At 44.9% G+C, this 24,778-nt stretch overlaps 2 protein-coding genes across 4 annotated transcripts; one reads left to right on the top strand and one right to left on the bottom strand.

Moving 5' to 3' along the window:
* Window positions 1-1,145: 1,145 nt before the first annotated feature.
* Window positions 1,146-11,949, top strand: klc3 (kinesin light chain 3). Of its 3 annotated transcripts, none has more exons than XM_036536349.1 (14): window positions 1,146-1,239; window positions 5,947-5,980; window positions 6,445-6,676; window positions 7,391-7,621; window positions 8,002-8,077; window positions 8,455-8,680; window positions 8,789-8,876; window positions 9,256-9,357; window positions 9,717-9,890; window positions 10,279-10,378; window positions 10,589-10,638; window positions 10,998-11,128; window positions 11,389-11,455; window positions 11,553-11,949. In XM_036536349.1, the coding sequence occupies exons 3-14, from the start codon at window positions 6,467-6,469 to the stop codon at window positions 11,637-11,639; spliced, it is 1,542 nt and encodes a 513-aa protein (XP_036392242.1). In that variant the 5' UTR covers window positions 1,146-1,239; window positions 5,947-5,980; window positions 6,445-6,466; the 3' UTR covers window positions 11,640-11,949. The 3 variants fall into 3 exon arrangements, with proteins under 3 accessions (XP_036392242.1, XP_036392241.1, XP_036392240.1); XM_036536348.1 differs by lacking the exon at window positions 1,146-1,239 and adding an exon at window positions 1,246-1,482; XM_036536347.1 differs by lacking the exons at window positions 1,146-1,239; window positions 5,947-5,980 and adding an exon at window positions 1,246-1,482.
* Window positions 11,950-15,130: 3,181 nt separating this feature from the next.
* Window positions 15,131-24,259, bottom strand: ercc2 (excision repair cross-complementation group 2). Its single transcript, XM_036536965.1, has 23 exons — window positions 24,115-24,259; window positions 23,616-23,715; window positions 23,230-23,307; window positions 22,817-22,879; window positions 22,529-22,642; window positions 22,167-22,283; window positions 21,789-21,905; window positions 21,293-21,416; window positions 21,095-21,191; window positions 20,783-20,916; window positions 20,250-20,418; window positions 19,413-19,531; window positions 19,189-19,258; window positions 18,574-18,643; window positions 18,162-18,263; window positions 17,960-18,023; window positions 17,555-17,676; window positions 17,150-17,242; window positions 16,850-16,922; window positions 16,608-16,678; window positions 15,935-16,078; window positions 15,704-15,847; window positions 15,131-15,339 (listed from the first exon to the last, which is right to left on the bottom strand). Exons 1-23 carry the CDS (start codon window positions 24,117-24,119, stop codon window positions 15,247-15,249), a joined length of 2,283 nt encoding a protein of 760 aa, XP_036392858.1. The 5' UTR covers window positions 24,120-24,259; the 3' UTR covers window positions 15,131-15,246.
* Between the last annotated feature and the right edge of the window lie 519 nt (window positions 24,260-24,778).

Genomic DNA, 24,778 nt, shown 5'->3' on the forward strand with positions numbered 1-24,778 from the left:
ATTACCATTACACATTACATATACAATAATTCCACTGCTTAATTATAGAATGATTTGCGCTTCTGAATGTACCCTAGTTTTTGATGTAGGCCTACTATCTTGTCGATTCATATCAGAATAAACATGAATGATAAACCGTTCATTTTAACATCTGTGGTCGCACTATATGAAATGCTTGTATTTGCATCCCGAAGTATTTCCAAAAATTCAAATGTCTGACCTGACGTCCCGTAGTGCCCCTCAGTCACGATTTAAGATAAACTGGCCCATTCTTATTTGGGCACTGTTCTACAAAAAAAAAAAACAAAATAAAGCAATAATAAAATAAAAGATTTTTCAGGCACTACCTTTTCTGCGCAACGCGTCTGGCCATGATATGCCTATGTGTAACTGTGTTACTTTAAATAGTTGTGATAGCAGGCACGCTTGAAACATTTAGTAGTGTTATGTCTGGTGGTGGGCGGTTTTTGCTTCCCAACTTGCAGTGCAAGGCTTCTGTTTATTAGCAGGGAAATATTTAGCAGTGGTCATATTTCTGTCCACTTCCACACTTTATGGAACCTATGAGCTAATGTGCATATCATCAGCGCTGGGATATTTATCAAGGCAGGGTTGGTAGCCTCGGCTGCGTCGCTTCTCAGTGGCCTATCCCTTCCGCTGGCTGTTCCACCCCAGTGATGTCAGTCATGCGCACAGCTAGTCAGATCAACAGTTCCAGATAGGGACACTGGGCCGGACAATAGAGCAAGATCTGAGCCCTGCGACTTACCGTGCTACTCTGAAAATTAATGCAAAGTGTGAGTGCGCATAGAATAGTTAGTATATCTTCTAAGCATATGTTTTTATAAGTGGTGCTGTATGTGATGACTCCGGCAATCTCATTAAAAATAAATAACTACGATGGCAAGTCACAAACGCAAGTGCAGTAAATAGTGGGGCTTGGAGGATGCTTATTCTCCTTCACCAAAATGACGCCCTCTGCCTTTATTCATAGGAACACACTGTACCATTTCCTTAACAACGACGATGTGTTTGTATATGTTTTAAAATGATTTCTAATACAAATCTTTACAGTACAATTATGCATAAAACAAGAGGTTTGATTGTGCTTTCATGACAAATTTTAATATCTAGGTATATATTACTATAATGTCGTATTTCAAAACACTCGCAACTGGACTCCTCTACCAAGATGTCACCCTCGGGAGCCGCTGTGCATTGTGGGTAGGAGTATGTCAGGTAAGCTCAAATAACACAGACAGTCTAAGCTGTAAGAACAGGTGAATGATTGCCAGAGTTACTTTATGGCTATATAGAATAAATCTGTCATCTCATCCCACTGTGAACAGATTTATTGCACGTCGATGTTTTAATGAGATCACTTTATTTTAATTGGAGCATCTATTCAAATAGCCTTCTTTTGTGTCACATGCGGAAAAATACTTTGAACCCCACGGAAGACGCGTCAGGGATTAACAGCAGGTAAATATTATTGTTGGCAAGATGTCGCTATCGATTTTCCCTCTAAGGGGACAGTATTGACAAACTAGCCCGTTCTCCGCCGTTTATCTCTTAAGGGTATTATTTTTAAAATCGATAAGATGCATCAGCTTTATTTTTAATTAGCTAAAAGAGTGTTGTTTAGTATTTATTGATGCGCCTCTCTTGGTTCAATTTTATGCATCGCTTAATATGTAAGTAAGCAATTTGATTTTATCTGCAAATATAATCTGCGACAAGGATGGCGTCTCATTTATCATGCTGCTACGATTAAATCGTGTCCTGCGATTGCTAAAGTTGAAAAGTGGCAGGGAGTGAAATACGAACCGAAAACATGAGTAGGATATCTGATTTTATTCAGAAATTCCTACCGATCTAATTAATTCGTGGTAAAGCCTAAACGGGGTGGGGGAAACTCAACAACACGCCCCTGTGAATATCTGAGGAGAAAGGCCTTCCCCGCAAGGAGAACCGCCACCCTGAAAAGCGTCGCTCGGAAAAAAAGGTGTTGTCGGTTTATCGCCTAACAGCCGGCAACTCTCTCTATTATGGTTTTATTGAATGAATCTCTTCACTACATGTGTTTTAGCCTTTTAGCTTCGCTACGAACCTTACATTTACGAAAACACCGGGTTTTGTCTCGATTTGCTCTTTGTTCCAATTTTGGAATATAGCCTGTATGGCAAATGTCAGTAAAGAAGACTTACTGGAGGAAAATGTGAAATAAAACAAGGCGTGCTGCTGAAAATTGGATATTACCGTAAACCCTTTATTTGTCACGACTGCCATTATGCATAAGTTACGGTAGTAATTAAACGGGTGAGACTACATACAGCAACAAAAACTGCCCTCTTGTCTTATACCATGGACCATCACATCTGAGATGCATGTGATTTTTAGAGCAAAACATTTAAATGGATAAAACGAATAATGAACTTTCAAAAAGTTATTAGACCTTTCATTTGCATTCACATGACAAATGATAATTAACTCATACACATACCATTCCTTAAGCAGTGTACCTACAGGTCAACCAGTATGAATTCACAGAGAACAGTGACAGAATAAGCAGGCTGCATTTTGCACTAATAAACTGTATTGCAAGAATTGAAGCTTGGAACAAATGCCGTCATCCACTCAGACAATGTTGTTAAACAATGTTTTACATTTGGAGTAATCACACATTCTGGAATTATAAATGTGAGTTTCTGCGGTACAGGTAATGTATTGTTACAAATTATGTGTACTTGCATGTGTATATTTATTTACAGTTCTTACGAAATCTGACTTCACAGCTCTCAGGAATCTGAAATTGGCGGAGTGTTTTGTGTGTTCTGCTTCAAGCCATAGTGAGTTAAACAGCTTGTTATTTCTGCTGGTAAAAGGACACTGATGAACGTTGTGAATAGCTGTGTGTCCTAATTATTTGTTGGGAAACCTCTGATCATGCCAACACCTCTAAAAACAGGCCTGGCTCAACCAAAGTCTCTTTTAAAAAGCGGTTTATCTGCATGTATTGTGAGGGAAAATGGAGAATGTCTTGCCATAAAAAGGTTGACGCCAACAAGGTTCCTTCTGTCAGAAATGATCAGCAGATTACCTTACATGTTATCTTGCTGTATTTCTAATCAGAGACTTTAGTAAGTCAGAGATGTAAATCATTTTTATTTTGTCTATACTATTTTAAACAGATTCAGAATGAGCACTGTCACATCCCTGGCGGTAAATCTTGTTTTATTGTCTCAGATCATCGTTTCAGATTGTAAATGTGTGGTACGTCTAGCCAAGACATTTGGATCCATTTCCTGCAGAGTGGAGTGTGTTAAGGAGACGTCTGCATACTATCTTGCAGTTTTGGATGATTCAGTTACAGTTAGTTTGTTCAGTTACATTGATGTCAGCTTGCAATGAAAAGAAACCTTTCAATCCCTGCTACCATTCCACCACTCTGCCATTTTGGCAGTTCTAGGTTAGTACTTGTTACTTTAAATTTAATGTGTTATGCGTAAAAGGGTGTGTTCAACACCTGGCTCTCCTTACACAAGGTTCACAAAAGGTTGGGATGGAGTGGTGATCCTTTCTATTGGGCGACTATCTTCTCTCTGTGTTGTGTGGTGTAGAATATCGTATGCCCGCAGGGATTATCCAGGGCAAGAACAACACCAGGGAAAACTGAAGTAAATGATGTAATCTCCAGCAGGGGAATGGATTTTAGATCGACGTTAGGGGTCATGTTGGTGAATGTCAGGTTACCTGATCCGGACCATGATGCCATAGTAATCAAACCCATACAGGGCACCTCTAAACCATGTATTCAGTTCAAGATTGGTTACCTGCTCTACCAGGATGAGGGTAATTTATTAAGAAAATAAGATACTAATTCATAACACTCACTCTTACTGAATTGAGAATGTAAAAAACTTACACCTTGTGGATACAACCCCTCACCCCACCCTGCCAAAAGAAAAGTGGCAGGAAGAATTGTTAAAGAAATCAGAACTATTCCCGAAGTACAGAATACTGTAAACAGTATTTTTCCATATATCACTCTCAACCACTGCATGGAATGCATTTTTTTAGGCTACCGATATTACTATTTCTAAACTAACAGAGGAGTGCTTGGCTGCCACAAATTAAAGGAAGGCTTACCACCAGACACCACAGTTTGCATTGCAGTCCTCCTGCCCACCAAAAAAACCGTTGTTGTGATCTTCACGTAAAAGGATATCCATACTGCACTGATGAGGAGATTGTTAGCCCTTCTTATTGCAAATGAACTGCTGGCATTGTGGAGCCATGGCTTCCTCCTTCCTTTTTTGCTATATGTCAAATATCCGCCTAAAACAGAAACTCTGGGGGTGGCCCTTTGCCTAAATTTGCATTCTGCTAATTAGAGCAGGTCTACACATGTGTCTTGTGTGGGGTTTCAATATGAAGTATATGCTAGCACATGCAGGTTAAATGTACAGTGTTAACTTGTTTTGGACCTAAGCCTTCACACAGAAAAAAGAGTGAATATAGAAGTAGCTTAGTGAGTGTCAGTTTGCTAGGTCATCTTGTAGCTTCACCTACATTTTCCGGTGTGATGAAATGTAAACAAGAGTTTTTGTGAATCTATCCATGCTGAAGGTGAACTCATTGTTTGTTCATTTTTCTACTATGACTTCTATGCCCAAAACATTTGAACCTAGGAGCAATCTTGTGAACATGACCCGAGACACCATTCCTGCCATCTTGAACAGAGAGGCTGCAATCTCTCATTCAGTGGCTCAGGTTTTACTTAAAAGTTTGTTATATCAATAATATGTACAGTATGTGGTTTTGCAAATTGTGTTGGATGAACAAAAAACCAGTAAACAAACATTCAGTGTAGTTCATTCAGATAATTAAGATGCACTTGGGTAGGTTCAAAGAGAGGTTGATTCAATTTGTAAGGATATCATATCCTTCCCTTAATGCATTTTTAATGTCGTCAGACGACCTGTTTACCGAGGGCGACTTACACTGGCTGCACCTGGTGTTTTGCCAACTTCTAAAGACAGAGAACATCAGAACCCCTGGACATAGATGCAGAGCCCAACGTTAAGGAAAAAAAAAAAAACAATTCACAAACCGCCAGGGTCATGAGACCTGTGTCCCAACCACACCTTTTTTTCTGAGCAGTAAGGACACATTTGGAGGCTCTGCCCCCTCAAACGTTTCTCAGTGTGCCCAGATAAAGAGACAGGAAGTACACAATCTCAGCCCCCCTCAGGATGTGGGCACCCACATGTGGCTGTCTGCGCCCTGCACTGTGAGCTGGTGGAAGGAGCCACAGGGTACGCTTTCCATACATTAGCAATGGAAATCCATTGCTCTATATTTAGAGTTTCCCCTTCAGAACATTCAAGCACTACACCCTCTCAGGTTCAAATGCCTGTAATTTGGGTTTACTGTTATGGCTGAAATATCTCAATATCTCTAGTTGGTTCCCATCTACCAGGTGGCTGGAGACCAGGAGGACTGGTCAGTTCCCGTAACAAGAGATTCGTGGGAACCTGGAGCCATGTTCTTTCCATATGAGCGATTTTGTCTTTAACACAGTTATAATGGTTCCTGAAATGGAACTCTGTTCTAGCTTTAGTGTAGTCTTCAGCTGGAAACTGGAAAGCCACCAGACTCTAAACTCCAGCTGCTGCCTTGGGCCGGAGAAGGAATGTTCTAGAGAAGCCAGCATATGTCAGATGTCTGTATTCTGTTATTTGTCATGGGCAGGTGTGTTGAGGTTTATATGACAAGTAAAGGACTAGAAAAGTAGAACAGTTACAGTTTTGCTTCTTAAAAAAAAAAAAGATGTGCTGCCCTCCTGTGGAGATGAATGAAAGGAGATGTGTCCTCATAAAACACGAGATATAGAAGTATTTTTCCATTCCGTTACTCTTCCACTCCTGTTTTGTCTCTCTGCAGCTTGAGGGATATCACAGAGGACCTTCATTTTGAGGTGAGGTCATTCCAGCATCGTGTTGTGTTGTTTGTATTAAGAGTGACAGCTTTGTCACGCTATTGCAATGTATAGGCAATGCAGCTGTGTGTCAAGTGTCTACATCTAGAGTGTATGCTTATGGTTTTGTGTGTTGCACAGAATGCAATGTAGTGTACTGAACATTCTGTATTCATCGTACTCTAGGTAACATTTTCAGTGGCTTATATATTGTAAGTTTTGTGTGCACAAACAATATTTAGGGGAGGAAGAGTCAAGTTGTACTGAGAGCTCCCCAGTAGACTTTAGCAGCACATTGTAAATCTTCAGCTTTCTCAGTACTGTAGGGAGAGGTTGAATTTGGTCCATGCTGTGAGTATGGCAAAGTCGCACAGTGATCAGCCGGGGTTGTCATACGTGCCGTGTGTTAGTGACCGCTCCCCGTCCCCGTCCCCCGCCCCTGTCCCCCCCGTGTGTGCCCCCAGGCGTGGCTCAACAGGGGGAACCATGCTGTCGGGGGAGGAGATCCTGTGCAGCACACGGCAGGTGATCGCGGGGCTGGAGGCGCTGCGCAGTGAGAACTGCACCCTCCTGGACAACCTGCAGGAGGCGCTGCAGAGCCGCCCGCCCGCCGAGAGCGGCAGCCTGGAGCAGGAGAAGAGCGGCATCATCCGCGAGTCGCTGGAGAGGATCGAGCTGGGCCTCGGGGAGGCGCAGGTGAGCGGGCCGAGTCACAGAACCGTTGTGGGAATATGAGGTGCTGTTGACTTCACTTGACTTGAGTCACCTAGATAAAAATGTTATGGAATGCACCCATGATGAAAAATGAAAACTGATTGTACCCCACTGAATGCATTAAACAGGTGGTGTACAAATAGCATGAAAGAATAACTAATGGTTTTTGCATGTCCATGCAGATTGATAGTGATGTCATAGATGAAGGCCCTATTATGAACTACACAGAGGTTGGTCTATATCAAGATACTATGGGAAATCTTGAGCAAGCCCAGAGTATTGCATGTTTTACGTTAGCACGGGAATTATAAAAGAAGCACTTATGATAGAAGTCTCTGCTCACGCTCCAGTAATTAGCAACAATGAGCAATGTGCCGTGAGTCTAAGTCTTTTAGACTTTTCTTGTTATCATCAGTAATTTATTTAGTCACATTTTAGAATTCATATGTACAGTATGTATGAAGATATATGCATCAATACTGTGACTTCTAAATTGTCAAATAAAAGAGTTCTTTGCAGTCCCTCTAAGAAGTGCCAAGCTGACTCTGATGCAGCTGCCATTTCAACACAACTTTTCTGAGTAGTAGTCATCTCCCATCCTGAAACAGAGTGTATGACCCAACCCAACGTCCACCCTCGGGGAAGCACCCTGTTTTAGGCTGTGTAGCGGTTCAGCTGTAGTTGACCTCCCCGCAGGTGATGATGGCGCTGTCGGCCCACCTGGGCTCGCTGGAGGCGGAGAAGCAGAAGCTGCGGGCGCAGGTGCGGCGGCTGTGCCAGGAGAACCAGTGGCTGCGGGACGAGCTGGCGGGCACGCAGCAGCGGCTGCAGGAGCGCGAGCAGGAGGTGGTCACGCTGGAGGAGCAGAACCGCCACCTGCAGTTCATGAGCAGCATCCGCAAGTACGACCAGGAGGAGCCGCCGCTGGTACGGGCCCTGCCCCGCCACCCCCCCCCCCCCCCCCCCCCCTCCAGCCTGCCCTGTAGCTCGACCCTCAGCGTCCTGCAGCTCCTTCACAGTCTGACTGTGCTCTGTCATCATCTCCTGGAGCCCTGCTCACTTTCCTGTATGATTGGCTCGTTGTTTGGAAGCTCTGCCTCAATCTCCTATAGCCCTACCTTCGTCAGTTTATAGTGTGCCAATGCTATAGTGCTAGTATATAGTCTATAATGTTATAGTCACTTTGATGTTTGTATATTCACTTTTTAGATGGCATATCAGAGCAGATTGTCGTATGTAAATGTTGTAATTGTTAGATTTTAGATCTGACAGTAATGCTTGATGTCATCTGTGTCCTCCTCACACAGGATGACAAAGAAACTGCCTCTGCAAAGGAGTCCCTGGATGACCTCTTTCCCACTGATGAGGAGGAGCAGTCGCAGAGTAAGTCTGGTCTCTGTCCTCCAAAACATGTACCTCGTGCTAGTATCATGATTCCTGTGTCCTGTCAGCCTGTCCGTTGCTGTCAGTTTCTGCAGTGTCAGCCTGAGTCTCTCTCTGTCCTGAGTCTTTTTCCTTTGCTCCATTTCTCTCTGTCATTTATCTCTGTCCCGCCATGTCAGTGTCTCTGCAGTGTCCACTGTCTGGATAGAAACGTGTATCTCATTATCTCAGTTGACTCCTGTGTCCCTCTCATTGTTTCCTGGTCTCGGTATTGGTGTGTCTCACAGTGTCTGGTCTCCCTGCGTTTCTATCAGTGTTCCCTGGTCTCAGTGTCTCACAGTGTTTCACGCTGTCTGGTCTCCCCGGGTTTCTCTCAGTCTCCCAGCCTCACAGCAGCGCAGCCGCGGCGGCCCAGCAGGGAGGCTACGAGATCCCGGCCCGGCTGCGCACCCTCCACAACCTGGTGATCCAGTACGCCTCCCAGGGCCGCTACGAGGTGGCCGTGCCACTCTGCAAGCAGGCCCTGGAGGACCTGGAGAAGTCCTCCGGCCACAGCCACCCCGACGTGGCCACCATGCTCAACATCCTGGCCCTGGTCTACAGGTGATGGGAACATCCTGCTAACGGCATGATCCTTGACAGTAAATTCTAGATTTCTGTAACCCTCCACGTCATGTTTAAAGCTGCTCTTTCCGCTCATCCTCTCTTCAGGGACCAGAACAAGTATAAAGAGGCTGCCAACCTGCTGAACGATGCCCTAGCCATACGGGAGAAGACCCTGGGCATGGACCACCCTGCAGTTAGTACCCCCCATCCTGAGGATTCTCGATTCCTCCCTTAAAAAATGACCGTCTCTCTAAATGAATTTTAGAGAACATGTGCAGGTTGTCTATGGACAATAAAAATGTTAATTACTCTTGCTTTGTCCCTGATATCGAAGTGGGGGATGGGAGACCAGTGGTGGCCACACCTACTCCTGTAGGTCTGAAATCCACAGGGATTTAGAGATACTGTCCAAGAGGCATAAACATGCCAGGAGTAAACATTTTTATCAATCAGTGGATTTAATTAAGTAAATATGACGCAAATTGTAACAGACTAGTAACCCATGAATCCCCAGTCACTTCAGAGCTAGACACACAAGGAAGCAGATGACACCTGTATTTCTGTGTGTGCAGGTGGCGGCCACACTGAACAACCTGGCCGTGCTGTACGGCAAGAGGGGGAAGTACAAGGAGGCGGAGCCACTGTGCAAGAGGGCACTGGAGATCAGGGAGAAGGTAAGGGGGGAACCTCAGCCTGTCACGCCAGACTCATTCAGTGACCCACTTTGCTGCTTACACTACATTTTCAGTTCATTTCAGTTTAACTTTCATAAAAGTTAATGCTGCCTTAAATTACAGTTTAAACTTGTATTGAAAACACTCAATGTCAACCAGCTTGTGTAAGACAAGGGAAAATGCATGACTCCATTAGAAGGTAAACTGCCACTTAACTTCTGTAATGGAATTGAAAGTTAATTTTCTTTTATATGAAGTGTACGTGTGAAAGAACTGAAGAAGCTGATGGTGGCTGACGAAATGAAGAGGACAGGCTTGTCCCACTCCTGCCGTCATACTCCCTGCTCTTCCCTCCCCAGGTGCTGGGTACAGACCACCCAGATGTAGCCAAGCAGCTGAACAACCTGGCCCTGCTCTGTCAGAACCAGGGAAAGTACCAGGAGGTGGAGCAGTACTATGAGCGTGCCCTGCATATCTACCAGAGTCGCCTGGGTCCCGATGATGCCAACGTGGCCAAGACCAAGAACAACCTGGTGAGAAACCAGTGGCTTTGGACTTGGCAGAGCAGGGGACATTGGATAAGGAAGTGGGTGTGGCTGTGACAGCAGGACAATGGGATGGGGTGGTGGGTTGAGGAGAAGAGATGAGGGTAGATGGAGCAATGATTAGAGCAGTCAGCTGGGTTGTGAATGAACAGAGAAGCAAACTGAAGGGCATCCAGAGAAATGCCAAATGACTACCGGCTCCCAGGCTATGCTAACCAAGCAGCCATTATTGGTCCAGGATTGTCGGTTAGGTGTTCTACCATTGGTTGGATCATGCCAGCGTGGTGGAGACCAGAATGTGTGTCCGAATTGAAGTTGTCAAACTGAAGGTGTGACTCTGTGTTGTCGTTTTGTGTGTGTGTGTGTGTCTCTACAGGCCTCCTGTTACCTAAAACAAGGAAAGTACAGGCAGGCTGAAGCCCTTTACAAGGAGATCCTGACCCGTGCCCACGAGAAAGAGTTTGGATCAGTTGAAGGTAAAAACAAAAGGGGCTACATTCCAGAATGTTGTAATTTATTATGTGACCTGTGGTGTCCTATTCATATCCCTTGCTTCCTTCCTATTGATTGCAAGTAGCCATGTGGGAAATGCATTTCATTTTGTAAAAGCACAGGCACAATCCATAAAAGAAATTATATTTCTGAAGAGCATGTAATCTCCTTTCTTTCCTCTCCCTCCTGCTCAGGAGATGGACGGCCCATCTGGATACACACAGAAGAGGGCGGTTCGCGACAGGTGAATGGTTGGACGTCCCGTGAGGGGTCTTTCATTGTCATGAAATGGAATAGTGAATGATCCAAAAATACAGGGGACACTGCCACCCTCCCTGTCAGTGTTCATTACATCCAGTATTCAGTCCCTCTGGTTCTTTCTGCCAGTCTCTGTCCTGCCCTGTCTGTCTCTCACTCTATTCACTCTCTCCTCTTTCTTTTTCATTCATGCTCCTCATTCACTCTCTTGCTTCATTCTCTCTGGGTTCCGTCTCCCTTTCGCTCTTGTCTTCCACTGGTGCTTCAGACTCTTTTGTTTAATTGGTTCTCGATCTCTTTCTCTCCTCTCTCATTGGTTGACCCACTCTTACTCTCTGTCTGCAGGATGGACTGGGGAGTTTGAAGCGCAGTGGCTCCTTCACTAAGCTCAGAGAGTCCATCAGGAGGAGCAGTGAGAAGCTGGTTCGCAAGCTGAAGGGAGTGGGGACGCAAGACTGCCCCCCGCGGACCCCAGGGTAAGACTGCACAAGGAGTACTGTGTGTATGTGTTTGTGTATGTGTCTGTGTGTGTGTGTATGTGTGTGAGTTGAGGAATCAGTTTATTTGAATGGTTAGGTCTTGCAATTAATGTGGCTTTCAACAATTTTTCAATTTTTGGTAGGGCTAAATGTCATTGAGACTGTAGCTGACTGATTGAGAAGGTGCTGCGTTTCCAGACTTGTTGATTTTTTTTTTTCATCTATGTCACGAGAGGTTGTTTCCTCTCTTCTGACAGGATGAAAAGGGCCAATTCCCTTAATGTGCTGAATGTTGGAGTGAGGGAGAGCCAGGATACAGCCCAGGTAAGAGGGAAACTATATGTGATAGCACAGATTCTTGCTCCTTTTTGAGATGGAAGCATTTTCCAGCGTGCACGTCCGTCTCTTTGTCGCTCTCTAGAACGCCGGTGCTCTGACAGAAAGCCGGACACTCAGCTCCAGCACCCAGAGCTTGGCACGGCGTGGGTCCTTGAGCGCAAACAGCTAACACAACCATTCCCTGACCTCTGACATCTGACCCCCCGAACCTCAGCTGACTCACACCCGGCTCAGGACCTGCTTGTCCTCACCACCCGTTCCTCTGTCCGACTGTCCCACTGGACTGGCCACACCTCATCACACGCAACCCTATTGGGCCCTATTGGACACCTGTCCAGCACCAGCAGACCTATGTAGGCACATTAAGATAGATGCAGACCCCCTACCGCAGACACACATGTACACACCCACGGTCCATCCTATTAATCTCTCTGTTGTTCACCATCTTCAGTGTGGAAAAGCAGAGACCAGTCACACAGCCTTGCTGTAATGTAATCAACCGCACATCCATTTTTAACCATTTTAGTGTAAGCGGGACTTAAAAAGCAAAGACAATCCGTTAAGGTTATAAACTGGGTTTAGAAGGATGTTTAGTGGTTTTTACAAAAATATAATAATACTAAAAGAGGGCAGCTAAACCCAGATTAAGTTCTGGGGAGGTTGATGTAATGCTGAAAATACATATTTATATCTGCTCCATCATAGAATAAGGAGCCATATCTAACGATCTGCAAAGACAACACATAGAAACATGATACATTTTAATGTATCAAATATATCAAACAGCCCTCCAAAAAAAATTATTGCACTACCTTTAAATCACTACGCTGACAATGAGAAATGACCATTCCCATTTTATACCTTTGAAATAGTTATGGAAGGGATATGTCAAGATGGTTCAGCTGTATTCCCCACTGTGTCATCATGTGACCAAATCATGTCTTATTATTTGAAGGCAAATGCATCAGCTGTCAGTCCTAGATTTAGGACACTCAATTACCTGGCTAATTCATCATATCAGGTCTATGTAATTCACACAAGTAAGATGTAGGGGGAAAATATATGCTCAATATGTACTTTACAAAAAGTTAAATACACAGAACATGTAGGGAGGAAAGCAATAGCATGTTGTATGCCTCTAGTATGCCGTAGCTACTCTTGCTTAAGTGAAGTTTTAGAACAGTGCAGTACTGCCTTAAGTAAGATGCAGTAAATTAAATGTGTATGTCAGTTTAATAAGAATATTTCAACGCTTGTGTTAAACAAATTGAAGTCTGAACTAGTTAACTTGTTTTACATTCATTAACTCTTGTTTGATTCTGACCACCTTGCACATCTTTCAAGGGCGTTCAGTGACGATCTAAGATATGTGATAATTACCGATGTGCAATTCATGTTGGACCTGAAAATTGGACCTTGATTTTGTTTCCCTTGAGAAACAGGTGCGAATTGCCCACATTTCTCATGCGACAGAATTAAGTTGTTCTTGAAACAGCCTTGATGTGACGTTATCAGAATTAGGATGAATTCACCCTGTCCTTTCGGTTCAGGGTGTCTGCCATCATTTACAAGTAAGAGTATCTCACAGAGCCGGGATGGCATGCGGAAACAAAGGACTTTTATTCTATTGTGCTACTGAACAATAGAGCACCAATGATGGCATGCAAATACTTATGCAAGACTACTGCCTGCCTTTGAGGTCATAATTCTAGATTCTGTTCTCCTCGCTGTGAGACCGACAGCACTCTGGAAAATTGTCATGTAATCGACAATGAAGGTTTTCTGAACTATGAACCTGTACAAAGAACAAAATAACATGTTTTTTTTTTATCACACCGGCCAAAAAAACTTACACCCCCATCTCGAAGGGACATTTTTAACGCAGTGTGTCCATGGTTCACTCTGCTCCTTACATAAGAATAGTGTGTCCGTTTATGCTTTTTCTAAGAATAATTACAACACTTTGATACTGTTGTTTTGTTTTCTAATGTCCGTTTTTAACAGATGTAGATCAGCGGTGTGTTTTTAAACTGGTTTTAATAACATTCCTCTTTGTGTGCAGCAGCTGTTGTAGTAGTCCGCTCGATTTCTGCGCAGATGGTTTTGCAACGCATGTTTTCTGGTCGGCAATGCAGGGGCAGAAATCCTTCCCCTGACCACTGCCTGTGTTAGGTCACTAGATTTGTAACAAGAAGGGACAGGGAATCATTTTTATAACCTTACAGAAAAGGCTAGTTGACTGATAGCACTAGCAGTATGTGTAACACGACAATGTGTAACATCTCATGTCAAGCAATGTTAAACTCTTTGGATGCCCTAACTATGGAATGTTAAAAAAAATAATAATTTAGCCTAATGCTAACTCCTCTAAGATTTTTTTTTCAACCCCAAAGTAAATAGCACTGTGTGCCTGCTAGTGCCTGCAAACTTTCTTATTGCTTGCTGTTACATCTTGGATGCTGTCTGTAAGCTTTTTGGCAAGAACGTTAGCCTTTGTAATAACAAAAAATGGTTTGAACTCATTTAATTTTTTTTATATTACCAAGCCAACTGAATCATGCTTAGGTTGCTCCATGCTGACAGTGTGTGACTTGCTTCTGTTTGTCCTTTAAACAAATTAAATCATCCCCTCCACTATAAAACAGTTTAAATGTTAATGTCAATGAGCTACAGTGGAAGAGCTTGAACCCAGGCCTCTGTGAATGATCATCCCTGGGACCAACAGTAGAAAAGAGTTTAGAATGCATTCTGGGTTTATTTTACACTTTACTGCCCTTCCAGATGGCTTAATGATATAATGGTTTGTAATTGCTTCTAGATTTAATTGTGTTCATGATTTTATTTCTACATTATTTCCAAACACAGAAAAATGTGTTGAAACTGTTACAGAAGTGGGGTTTTATTTCCCCAGTGAGTCCATATAAAATTGCACTGAGGTGTACTCTCCTCCTTTTGATTGTGGCAGTTTTGCATTTTGTAATCGAAGTATGCTGAAACCAACATACAACTATGTCTCAAAAGAGTCTGTCTAGGTAAAGCCTTATCCTGGACTGCAGGAATATACAACGCTGTTTCCTTAAAGGCAGGCACCACCATAGCTTTAAATGAGAGGTTCTCCTTTGAGAACCAAGTTAAACCATCAAGGTTCCCCTCTGAGTCATGTTGTGCAAGACTGTTGCTGAAGTGTTACAATATTGCGAGAATGTTGTGTGTTACCTGGGATGCTTGTCTATGACGGCTGTGGTCCACTTAGTCAAGTAAAAGGTACGTTACCTAGACACTTAGTGCTCTCTATGCTGTTTACATTACAAAACTTCATGTATGGTACATAATATATATTTATATGAGAATTATTGCAGGAATGTAAAATAAAGTCTAGCTGTTATGAAATAAGCATGTCCCATGTGTTTTCTTTTTGTGTTAAAAGTTCTGTATGTACACACTCTTCAGTGACATATACTAAGGCTGAAGGTAAGGTCTGCAAGGACTTTGGTCAGAAATGTTTTCCTGATTTGTAAAGTTTCCCACTTTCTCAACAGGTCTGGAGAACACTGTGACAAAAGGCACCACAGGCAGAAGTAGAGAACAATAAAAACTGGAAACATTTATTCCTACCCCTCCGGTAGTCAGCAAATATACATAATACAGTTCTTTGCAGGGCATATATACAGTGGAAGCAGTCGCTTTTGTAGTCTGGAGAAAGCAATGGAGGACAGGCCATGTATGCGGGACGGGCACGGTTTCGCAAGGCCTGTGTCGGTTCTGATGCGAGCGCCTCAGACCTGGTGAGCGATCTGGGCGATCCTCTCCAGCATCTCCTCTGACTGCAGCTGGTCCAGCGTGAGGAGGGAGAGGCCGAGCTGGTCCTCCTGCACGCACACACACACACACACATATATCTGTTCACTGCACTTCTTTTTTGTACCAATGAGGCTGTTTCTTTTTGAAACAAAGGGCTCTAGAGCAAAGGCAGAAAGGGGAGGGGGGGAGGTTCAGAGCAAAGGAAGCTCAATGAGTGTGTGGTGCTACAGAGGAGAGGAAGATGGACTGAGGGGAAGCAAGTCAGATACAGGCAGCCATACACAGCAAGGGCAGACAGGATGGGCGTGCTTTTACAAGACGCCATGGAGAGGGAGAACATGAACCATGCATGTTTTTGGCTGTGGAGAAGAACCAAGGCGAGCGAGACACTGCACAGAGATGGCTCGCTCCGGCCTGAGAGGGGAGACCTACCCGTCTGAAAGGCTGGGCCATCTGGCGCAGGAAGTGCTTGGAGAGCTGCACGGTCTCGTCGATGGTCAGGTTCAGGCTGCCGTCGCTGATGTGCTCCTGGATCCAGCGAGGCAGCTTCCCCCTCTTGTCAGCACGGGCGTACCGCTGTATGGGGGCAAGGGACAGAGGCGTCACGTCAGCACCTTCTGTTCTCCCTCGATCCCCGCTGCTCTCGCGGCCCCCGCGGCTCACCTTGTCGGCGAAGACCATCAGGCCGTAGTCGGTCTTGCCTCGGATGGCCCGCCCCACGCACTGCGCCGCGTGCCGCATGGCGTCGAACGTCAGGAAGTCGTTCTCGCGGATCTGGAACTGGTCCCGCAGGTACTCCAGACGCGCCTGGAAGGGGAGAGCGCAGGGACAGCTTGAGCCCACACACGGAGGGCCGTGCTGCGTGACTGATGTTTCAGAATAAATAAAGGAAAGAAACACGTTTACACGGTACAAGGGTCTCAGAGTGCCTCAGTTAGGAGGGGTGACTCACCTCAACCATTACCAATGTGAGCAAATCGTAACAGCCAGTTTGCTCTAGGATGCTCCGTAACCATCAGTTTAGGAGGGGTGGGATTTATTTAGCTAATTAAACAGTGGGATGATCAGCTGGTCAGACTATTGCAGCCAGATGGGGAATTTGGCCTGGACACCATGGACTCTTTGCAATAAGCACTGTGGGATCCTTAACAACCAAAGTGATTCCGCACCTCATTTTAACATCTCAGTGGTGGTCATGGTGACTACCAGGTCATCAACACAACTAAGTCCAAGGTTAGAAGTAAAAGAAGAGATACAGACAGGACAGGACAGGACAGGAGATGAGTGGAGGGAGGCCTTCTGTATGGAGGGGAGGAGTGCTGTGATACAAACTAACCTTGAGGATGCGGCTCTGTGTATAGACATAGGGTACTCCAAACATGACCACAGCACGGCCATAGTGATGCACTGGGTGAAAGAAAAAAGACTCATTATTAGCACGACTAATGAATTCTTTAATACTGAAATGGCTATGACTATTGGTAACACTACCATATGATGTTAACAAGGGGAGCAACAGGAGGATGTGGTAAAGGAGATCTGCAACTTTAAAGATGGCTGATGCTTCCTTATACTCACCAAAGTCAATCCCCTCTGACACCTTCCCCCTAGCCACCGACAGCAGAATGGCCCCACGGCCGTTCTCACAAGCCTGTAGAGACGAAACACCACAGCTGAGAGACACGAACGGAAGCTGCACCTCAGGGTGACTGGTCCTCCTGCATACTGCGGGCAGCTGGACGGTCACCCTCCCCACATACACTCCAGCTGCATCTTTGTTAGGCCCAAGGCTTCAGATAAGGTGGGCCATCGGAGTTTTCAGAGACTTTCACTGAACAGCACAAGAGTGAGACTGTGACCCCCCCCCCTCCTACTGACCTCCTGGTACTTCTCTAGTGCCATGCTGGTCTCCGCTGCATCAGGCGTCTCAATGAAGATGAGCTTGTTCCTCTGAATGTTCTCCAGGATCCCCTGCACCCAACAGGACAAGAATGAAGCCACAGGCAGACCTCTCATGAAGAGGAGGCAAAGGCAGATTGGCCAGATGGCTTTCAGCTATGTGGACATATATACCACAGTCCCCTTTTACACTGTGGATAATCATTAACAAACTAATGACATGGATTAAGAGGTCCATATAAATATGAACAAAGGTTCAGATTCTATCCGATACAACATGGCTGCCTGATATGTCATTTTTTCTGATAACCAGAACCACTGTAGAAATTACGTGTCATTGGTTTAAAGCCCCAGTGCATCTACTCTTTCACACTCCATACGTACCTGCTCATACCATGAAGCCACAATGTTCTCCATGTAAACGTAGCTGGTGAAGAATGCCACAATGCCGTCTGGCACGATGGCTGACAACTCCAGGAGCAGATTGCCATAGTTACGTATAACAGCTGAAAGAGAAGTCAGGCTTTTAAAACATTTCGTGCAAACCTCAAGTTTGTGTTTGGGATACTAAAATGAACAGACAATTATTTGGGTCCTTCTTATTCCACGTGACAAATGTCCAGACAAAGTCTAAAAGCCACCTCACAGTTAACTCCTAGAACGTTTGAAACATCTGAACCACCTCTACAGTCAGCTGTTGTTGTGATTTGTCATGAGTAAGGAAAAACGACTCCCACCAAAGTCTTACAACAGAATTCCGTGTGGAAAGGCATCATCACCATCACTCACCGAAATCTTCCCGTGTCTCAAACTTAGAACTAATCGCCACCTGGTCGTTCCCTCGGCCTACAATCTGAAAGAGGAAGAGGCTGAACTTACAACTGCCGATTCAGTTCTGCACTTGTATCTCTGTACCTCAATTTAACCGTGCACGGGGGATGCATTTCTCCCTATAACTGTGCATGGAGTATGCATTTCGATGACAACTCACAAGGGGGCACAAGCAAGTGCGCGCCAGCGTCATGGTGAAGGACGCCATGGTAACCGGGCGGAAGTCAAGAATCCGGGGGTAGATGTCCAGTGGTGACAAGGTCTACGGAGAGAGGGGTGTGACTGAAACAGTGATGGAGTCACAGGTTAAAGGGCACATACATTCACTCATCTGGGACTGAGGTAGCCGCTTGTGAATTCATACACTGAAGACTCAGACACTAAACAGGCATCAACAGACAAAGGCCTGAGTGGCCCGGCTACAGAATCCGCACATGATACGGATCCTTGTTTTCTGCTTGGCTGGCTCAGACAGAAGGAAAGCCGCCACAGATGGAGCAGGCCATCAGCAGAGTGTGTAATCAGTGATTAGCAGGCAGCTAATCTGCCCCAGGGGGAGGGGGAGAGATTACCCCTGAGGTGATGATGACTGACTGGAAGCGCTCAAACACAGGCTTGATGGCTATCGAAGGGTCCATACAACTGGGGGGGAAGAGAGAGAGTAAGCAAGGGAGATTACATAGGGTTAATAATCAATCACAGAAAAAAGGATGGTCAAATGATTAAGTCAGGGAGACATTTTTATCCTTCTACTAAAAGTTTTAAGAGGTTTGACCAGAGTGCATCAAGTGCACATTATCCAAAAATGGATTTCTCCTGATACTTGAACATGTCTCCGATTATCCCTCTAATCTTTAATGAATTGCTGCTCTGTTGTCATACAACCCAGTGATTCATGCTTGACTCAGTCGGTAAATTCCTGATTTACAGCAGTTCAGTGGTAGAGTCCCCCAGTCTAATAACAAAGGTGACGTGAAGATGATAAACCTTTACTGGAACCAGAAGTTCCAGTGGGAGTCAGACAGCCCATCCCACATTATTACAGAGTTACCCATGCTAGCAAAATACAACATTCACAGAGACCAGTAACCTCTGATAATGAGAAGAGCATGGCTGTGAGTCATATATACATTCTGTCTGTGAATCCTAAGGGCACACTAAACACGCTGGAATTCATATTGCCCAACCTGAAGTGCAGCACTGGGTTAGCGATTGTGGGGGTCTTGTCTTCGAAAGGCTCGATGATAATGGTGAAACCTGCAAGAGCAGAGACAGTACTAAATAAGCCTATGTTCACTTAGCGTACCGTCATTAAAGGTGCAGACAAAAAGTAATGGACACGTGCCCCCTCCTGTGTGGCCATTCTACAGTGGGGCAGCGCCACGCCAGAGACAGGGGTAGAGAAACATACCTCTGCTGTATGTGCTGACCAGCGTGGCAAAGTTAGAGATGAGAGTGATGGGGGAGAAGTCCGCGATGTCCGCGATCTCGAGGGTCCGCAACAATGAGCGCAGCCTCTCCGCACAGAACCTGGGTGAACACAGGAAGAGGTTCGTCGCATCACTTCCTGGCGTGAGACTCCCAAGTACAGAAATAATGTAAACCATAAAATTCTGTACACAGGCAAGCGTCATCAACGCGACGCTGGTAGGACTCAACTCGTAATATGTTGGCAAAATGTGTTTCTGATGCTCAGGTAATCGCCGTGTCACAATTGCATGTCTTTTAAATAATGTCTCTAACTGACTTCCAATTCATTTTCTTTCTGACTGCCTCAGCTACATTTAAGATTTTCAGTTTTGCTGCACACACAACATGAGTGTTGTACTGAAGCTCTCTGTTTTGAAGCCCCTCTATGTTAGGGGACTTTGATGTTCATTGACATATGTGTAATATGGGGATATAACAGAATGCTTCATTTAAGAATTTGTAAAAATGGGTTAGTACACAAGATTATTGTGCGGGAATATGTGCCATTCATTGCCACATCAAAAACCAAACATTTGTTTACGCCAACAAAGAACACTAAACGATACCAGCTGAATATTTGAAGACACAAAAATGCTTTTTTGGTATTCTGACAGTACAGTAGCTGAGCTGATGAGGAGAAAGGGATGCTTAGTATGACAGCTTTGCGGCATTGTAAGAGGAGATTTCTGTTCCCTTGAGGCAGCAGAGGTGGCCTGGCACTCAGTAGGGTTAGGGCTCTGGGGGTGTAAGGTGGGCATGTTTAGCCTGGGTGTCTTACCGGAGTGGCTTACGGTCAATGCACACTTTCTCGAAGATGTCCTTGAGGAACTGGGGCGCACTCTCCTGCACCACGTGCTGTATCCGGAGGCGGGATTTGAGGTACTCCAGGAAGCGCTTCATGAAGCCCACAAAGTGCTCTGCTGTGCGGATGCTGCCAGGGACAGCCTCTGCAAAGGGGGGGAGGGAGCAGACACGGTCAGCTGACAGACCTCCCCCCAATACTCCAGCTGAAGAACTACAAACCTCAGAACTGGGGACAGAGACTTACCTGCTGCCATCAGGGAAATAATTAATTGAATCAGGAAGTTAACTAAATAATCTCTGCCTTGAGTGAACACTTGCAGATACTTCGACCATCCAAGATCAGTGTAGACTAGCCCTACACTGGGAAAAATATCTGAATATGACCTATCCCAAAAACTTAGGAAAATGGGATAGTAATTACATGCTGCATACTACATTTTGCTTAGCAGAAGCTTTTATCCATAGTGACTTACATATCTTATCAATTTTACACATTCACACAATTACCTTGAAGGATTTCATCGGGTAACACAGGATTGGACAAGTAGACGTCTGTTTCCCGGGCAACATTGGCCTCCTTCAGCCCCTCCACCAATCGGCTGTATTCTTCTTTCAGTTTGGCTGCATCCGTCTCCTTTATCCTGAGAGGTAAGAACCAGAAGTTTAAGCAGCAACCGGGAATCCCATAAGGAGGCCAAAAACACAAGAATGTATCTCCATTGAGAAGTTCCATTAGTTACACAGTGCATAAATGGACAATGCTCCACCAAAGGAACCAAACAGCTGAGTAAATCCCTGATTATGTGTAAGGTGCCTTACTTTTGGATGGTGCTCTGGAGGGTCTCCATGTTAGCCTGGCTGCGGTCCAGGGTTCTCCGGGTGATGTTGACACTCATGGAGTCAATGCACACATTGTCTGGAGGGGGGGTGAGACCACACACACCATCAGGGAAGGATGACGTGTGTAAAGTGTAGCAGCTCCTGTGTGAATCAGCACTTGGTGGGGGGTCCTCTTACCAATATTGTGCGCTTCGTCAAAAACCACGACAGACTTCTTGGCCAGCTCTTTGGAGACCAGGTCTGCAATCTTTGGGTCCAGGAGGTAGTGGTAGCTGTAGACAACGATATTGGCGTGGAGAATCTGGGTATGAAAAACAGAAAGAGAGAAAGAGAAGGCTATTGAGACAGCATAAAAGGTAAAGCTATATGACCCCTATAAACCTGCATCTTTGAGAATACTCAAGGAATACTGTTTATATCATATCACTTTATGCATTTGCTTTGCACACCCCTCTGTCCTTGGTTACAACTGAACAGCAATACAGGCTACTTTTCAAGAGCACAAGGGCATTTCATAGGGTGTCCATGGCATTCTCTGAAATGAAACAGGACAGTCTGAAACAAAAGGACTGAAGCCCCCTTGGCCATGCAGCCTGTCCACAAGGCTTCCCTGGAGCAACTCAGATTTGCACTGTGGCACTCAGATAAAACGTGGCATAGGAGCTGACCGTACCGAGTACCGTGCCAGGTAGTAGGGGCACCAGCCTTTGCTCCGGCCGAAAGCCTTCAGATCGTCCAGGTTGTAGATACCAGAGGGGATGGGCACCTGCCTCCCAAGGGCATCAAAACCCTGAGGAATGGAAAGACACAGGAGGGTAAACCACCAGACAGAGACAGAGGAGGCAGAAGAAAGATATTAAACCCCTGTGAAGGCTAGAGAGGCATGAAATCAGGAGATGCCTGGTCACAGAGGAGGAGAGCAAGACCAGCAAGCCTTTTGCAGCGGTTCTTGTCAGCCTGACTGTAAAATACAGCACTCCGTGCCAGATCCCAGCTTCACCATTGGTCACTCCCCACCCCTCCCCTCCCCATCCCCTCTCATTCCACCTACCTCATAGAAGTGGCAGGTAGGCACACTGGGGTTACTATGGCGCTGGGCACGGATGTAGGACGCTGTCAAGCTATGGCACTTCCCGTCCACCTCCTTCCCAAAGCGCAGGGAGCTCACCTGGGCACGCAACACACCTGATCAGTTTCTGTGGGGCTCGGCGTACACAGCCCACACATTCTTCCCCCTTTATAAAATTCCCCGTGGGGGCTCACCGAGCACATGCAGCACACGGCTGTTTGTGGGGGGTCAAGCCGCTATAAACATTGTCTACACACACAAATGAAATTACAGCCAGCAGGCATTTGTACATAAATTGCTGTGTTACAGGCCGCCACTGAAAGGGAACAGACGGAGAGGCCTACCTCTGGGTGCACACAGAGGTTCTTACGAGACGACAGGGCTAGGGCGAGGAAGCTGCTCTCTTCTCCCGTCTCCTTGGCATAGAACTCCATTAGCTTCCTCAACTCTTCCACCACCTAAGGGGGATTGGGGATGGGGCAGAGCGTTTTGGAAGTTAACATAAAGCCACAGTGAACATTCATTATTGACAATTTTTTTGTAACATCCTGATCATTTGATGGAACTGGGAGACAGGAACAAATTAGGTCAACACAGTGTATTAGTCTGTGACCCCCCCCCCCATTACTTACCTTCTCTATCTCAGGCACAGTTCGAGAGCAGTAGATCAGCTTGGTCACCTCCAGGGGGAAGGCCTGTGAGCCAATGAGTGCAGGAGGAGCATTACAGGCATTTTTAAATGACGTCTCCTAGACTCACTAAGAGACAGCAGAGAGATGTACCCTTGACTGTACCTCTCACATGCACTTACTCCTTTAAGAATGGGTAAATATTTCACTGTCTTACATATCGATCCAAGGAAAGAAGGTAGGTCATAACCATTAACCTTAACTCCAAACCCAAGAAGACCCATAACACTTGATGCTAAAATAAAACACAATGTCTTGGCCAATGTTTTGTGTAAGATACAGTTTATACCGAAATATATTAAATACTACTGAGCTGTATTGAATTTGTTCAAAAAGGGGTCTGATTTAAGACTTACCCGCTGATAAGCAACAATTAAAGAAAGAAGGGATATGGTTTTCCCAGTTCCCGATGGCATTTCCAGAACTCCATGGCCCTGTAGACACGTGATTTAGGAGCAAGCAGAAACGTCAAATACCGTTAATGCAGTTACCTGTGCCAATTTTACAGTCGGAGCATACCAAAACATCTGAGAATGAAGACATGATACACAAATACACAAAAGCAAGACTTTGGGAAGCCTGTAATCTATGGCATAAATAAATGTTCTTAGTAAACAATATTAACCTCCCAACAAATTCCCATGCCGGTGGCGGACCACCATCCCCTGCTTCACTATCTCTTGGAAATCTGTCTTGCACATTAGGCTTCTCTGTGCAGGTTTAGTGTAGACTCTTCATGTACCTTAGCGTCCAGAGTTCTCTTCAGCTCCAGCATGTAGGAGTATTGCTCTGGGTAGATGTAGTCATAAGGAAAATACACCAGCAGCCCCTCGATATTCAACCTGGATGAAAAAAAAATGAACAGTATTCACTTGGTGGCATGAAGAGGTGCAGAAAGCACATTAACCAGAGATTTGTCAAAGTGGAACCTTGCACAAAAAGTTTTCTTCTGTTTTAAAAAAGTTACTGATGCACGTACAGTAACACACAGTATGTTGTGCCACGAAATGCTAGGTAACATTATAGTTAACCATCTCACAGCTGAGTTCAATATATTATTATATATTATATATGTTGTGAGTAAGTGACAGCTAGCCAACAATCTAACAGAGCATATAACTGCAATACATCCGTAAACGACTGAAATGAATGAGCATTGATAAACCGCTATCATGACCGTTGTAGCTAGCAACTTAGCCAGTTAGCTATCTAAAACATTAGCTCGCTAGATAGCTACATACTTCATTGCTGGAGGTGGTGGTGCCCTCGAACTCAACCTCTTATCTAGGTGTGTTGTTTAGTATTGTTTATTACTGCGAACTTCAAACCCGACGCAATCATCAGTATCCAAACTAAACTTCTCTACTGCTCGGGGTTTCTGTGCTTATTCACATGTCTTGTCTAATGCATTTTACGCAACCTCGATTTCGTTCGTTGTTACTGTCTGCTCCTCTGATTGGCTGCTGAATTTGCACTGGTCATATTCGTGTCACTGAATGGGTATTTCATGTGTCTGTTTGCCGCAGTATTCACGGAAGTACAGCACCCTTTCTTCCGGGTGTGTACGGCTCCCAGCGCTGAAGCAGGATCAGAGTGTTCACAAGCGGCAGCGTTTATCTACAGCGTCCCCCTCTGAAGTTGAAGCATAGACCAAAGTAATCGAGCACTGAATGGACTGTAAAATTGATTCAATAATTTCTAACGAAACCAAGGAAACACTAGAGAAGAAAACTGAGGATTTACGAGAGAAAGTAATGTGCAAGATACTCTAGCGAGTTGTTTTATAATATATATATATAATATATTTGTTGTGATATTTTATAGACTGCAATAATTGCTATCCACAACCGAATACACCCTGTCACTTATATTTTGGACATCAAAAATCGTTTGTTTGATATCAAA

Source organism: Megalops cyprinoides, chromosome 9 (genome assembly GCF_013368585.1).
Source record: "Megalops cyprinoides isolate fMegCyp1 chromosome 9, fMegCyp1.pri, whole genome shotgun sequence".
NCBI classification, from domain to species: domain Eukaryota; kingdom Metazoa; phylum Chordata; class Actinopteri; order Elopiformes; family Megalopidae; genus Megalops; species Megalops cyprinoides.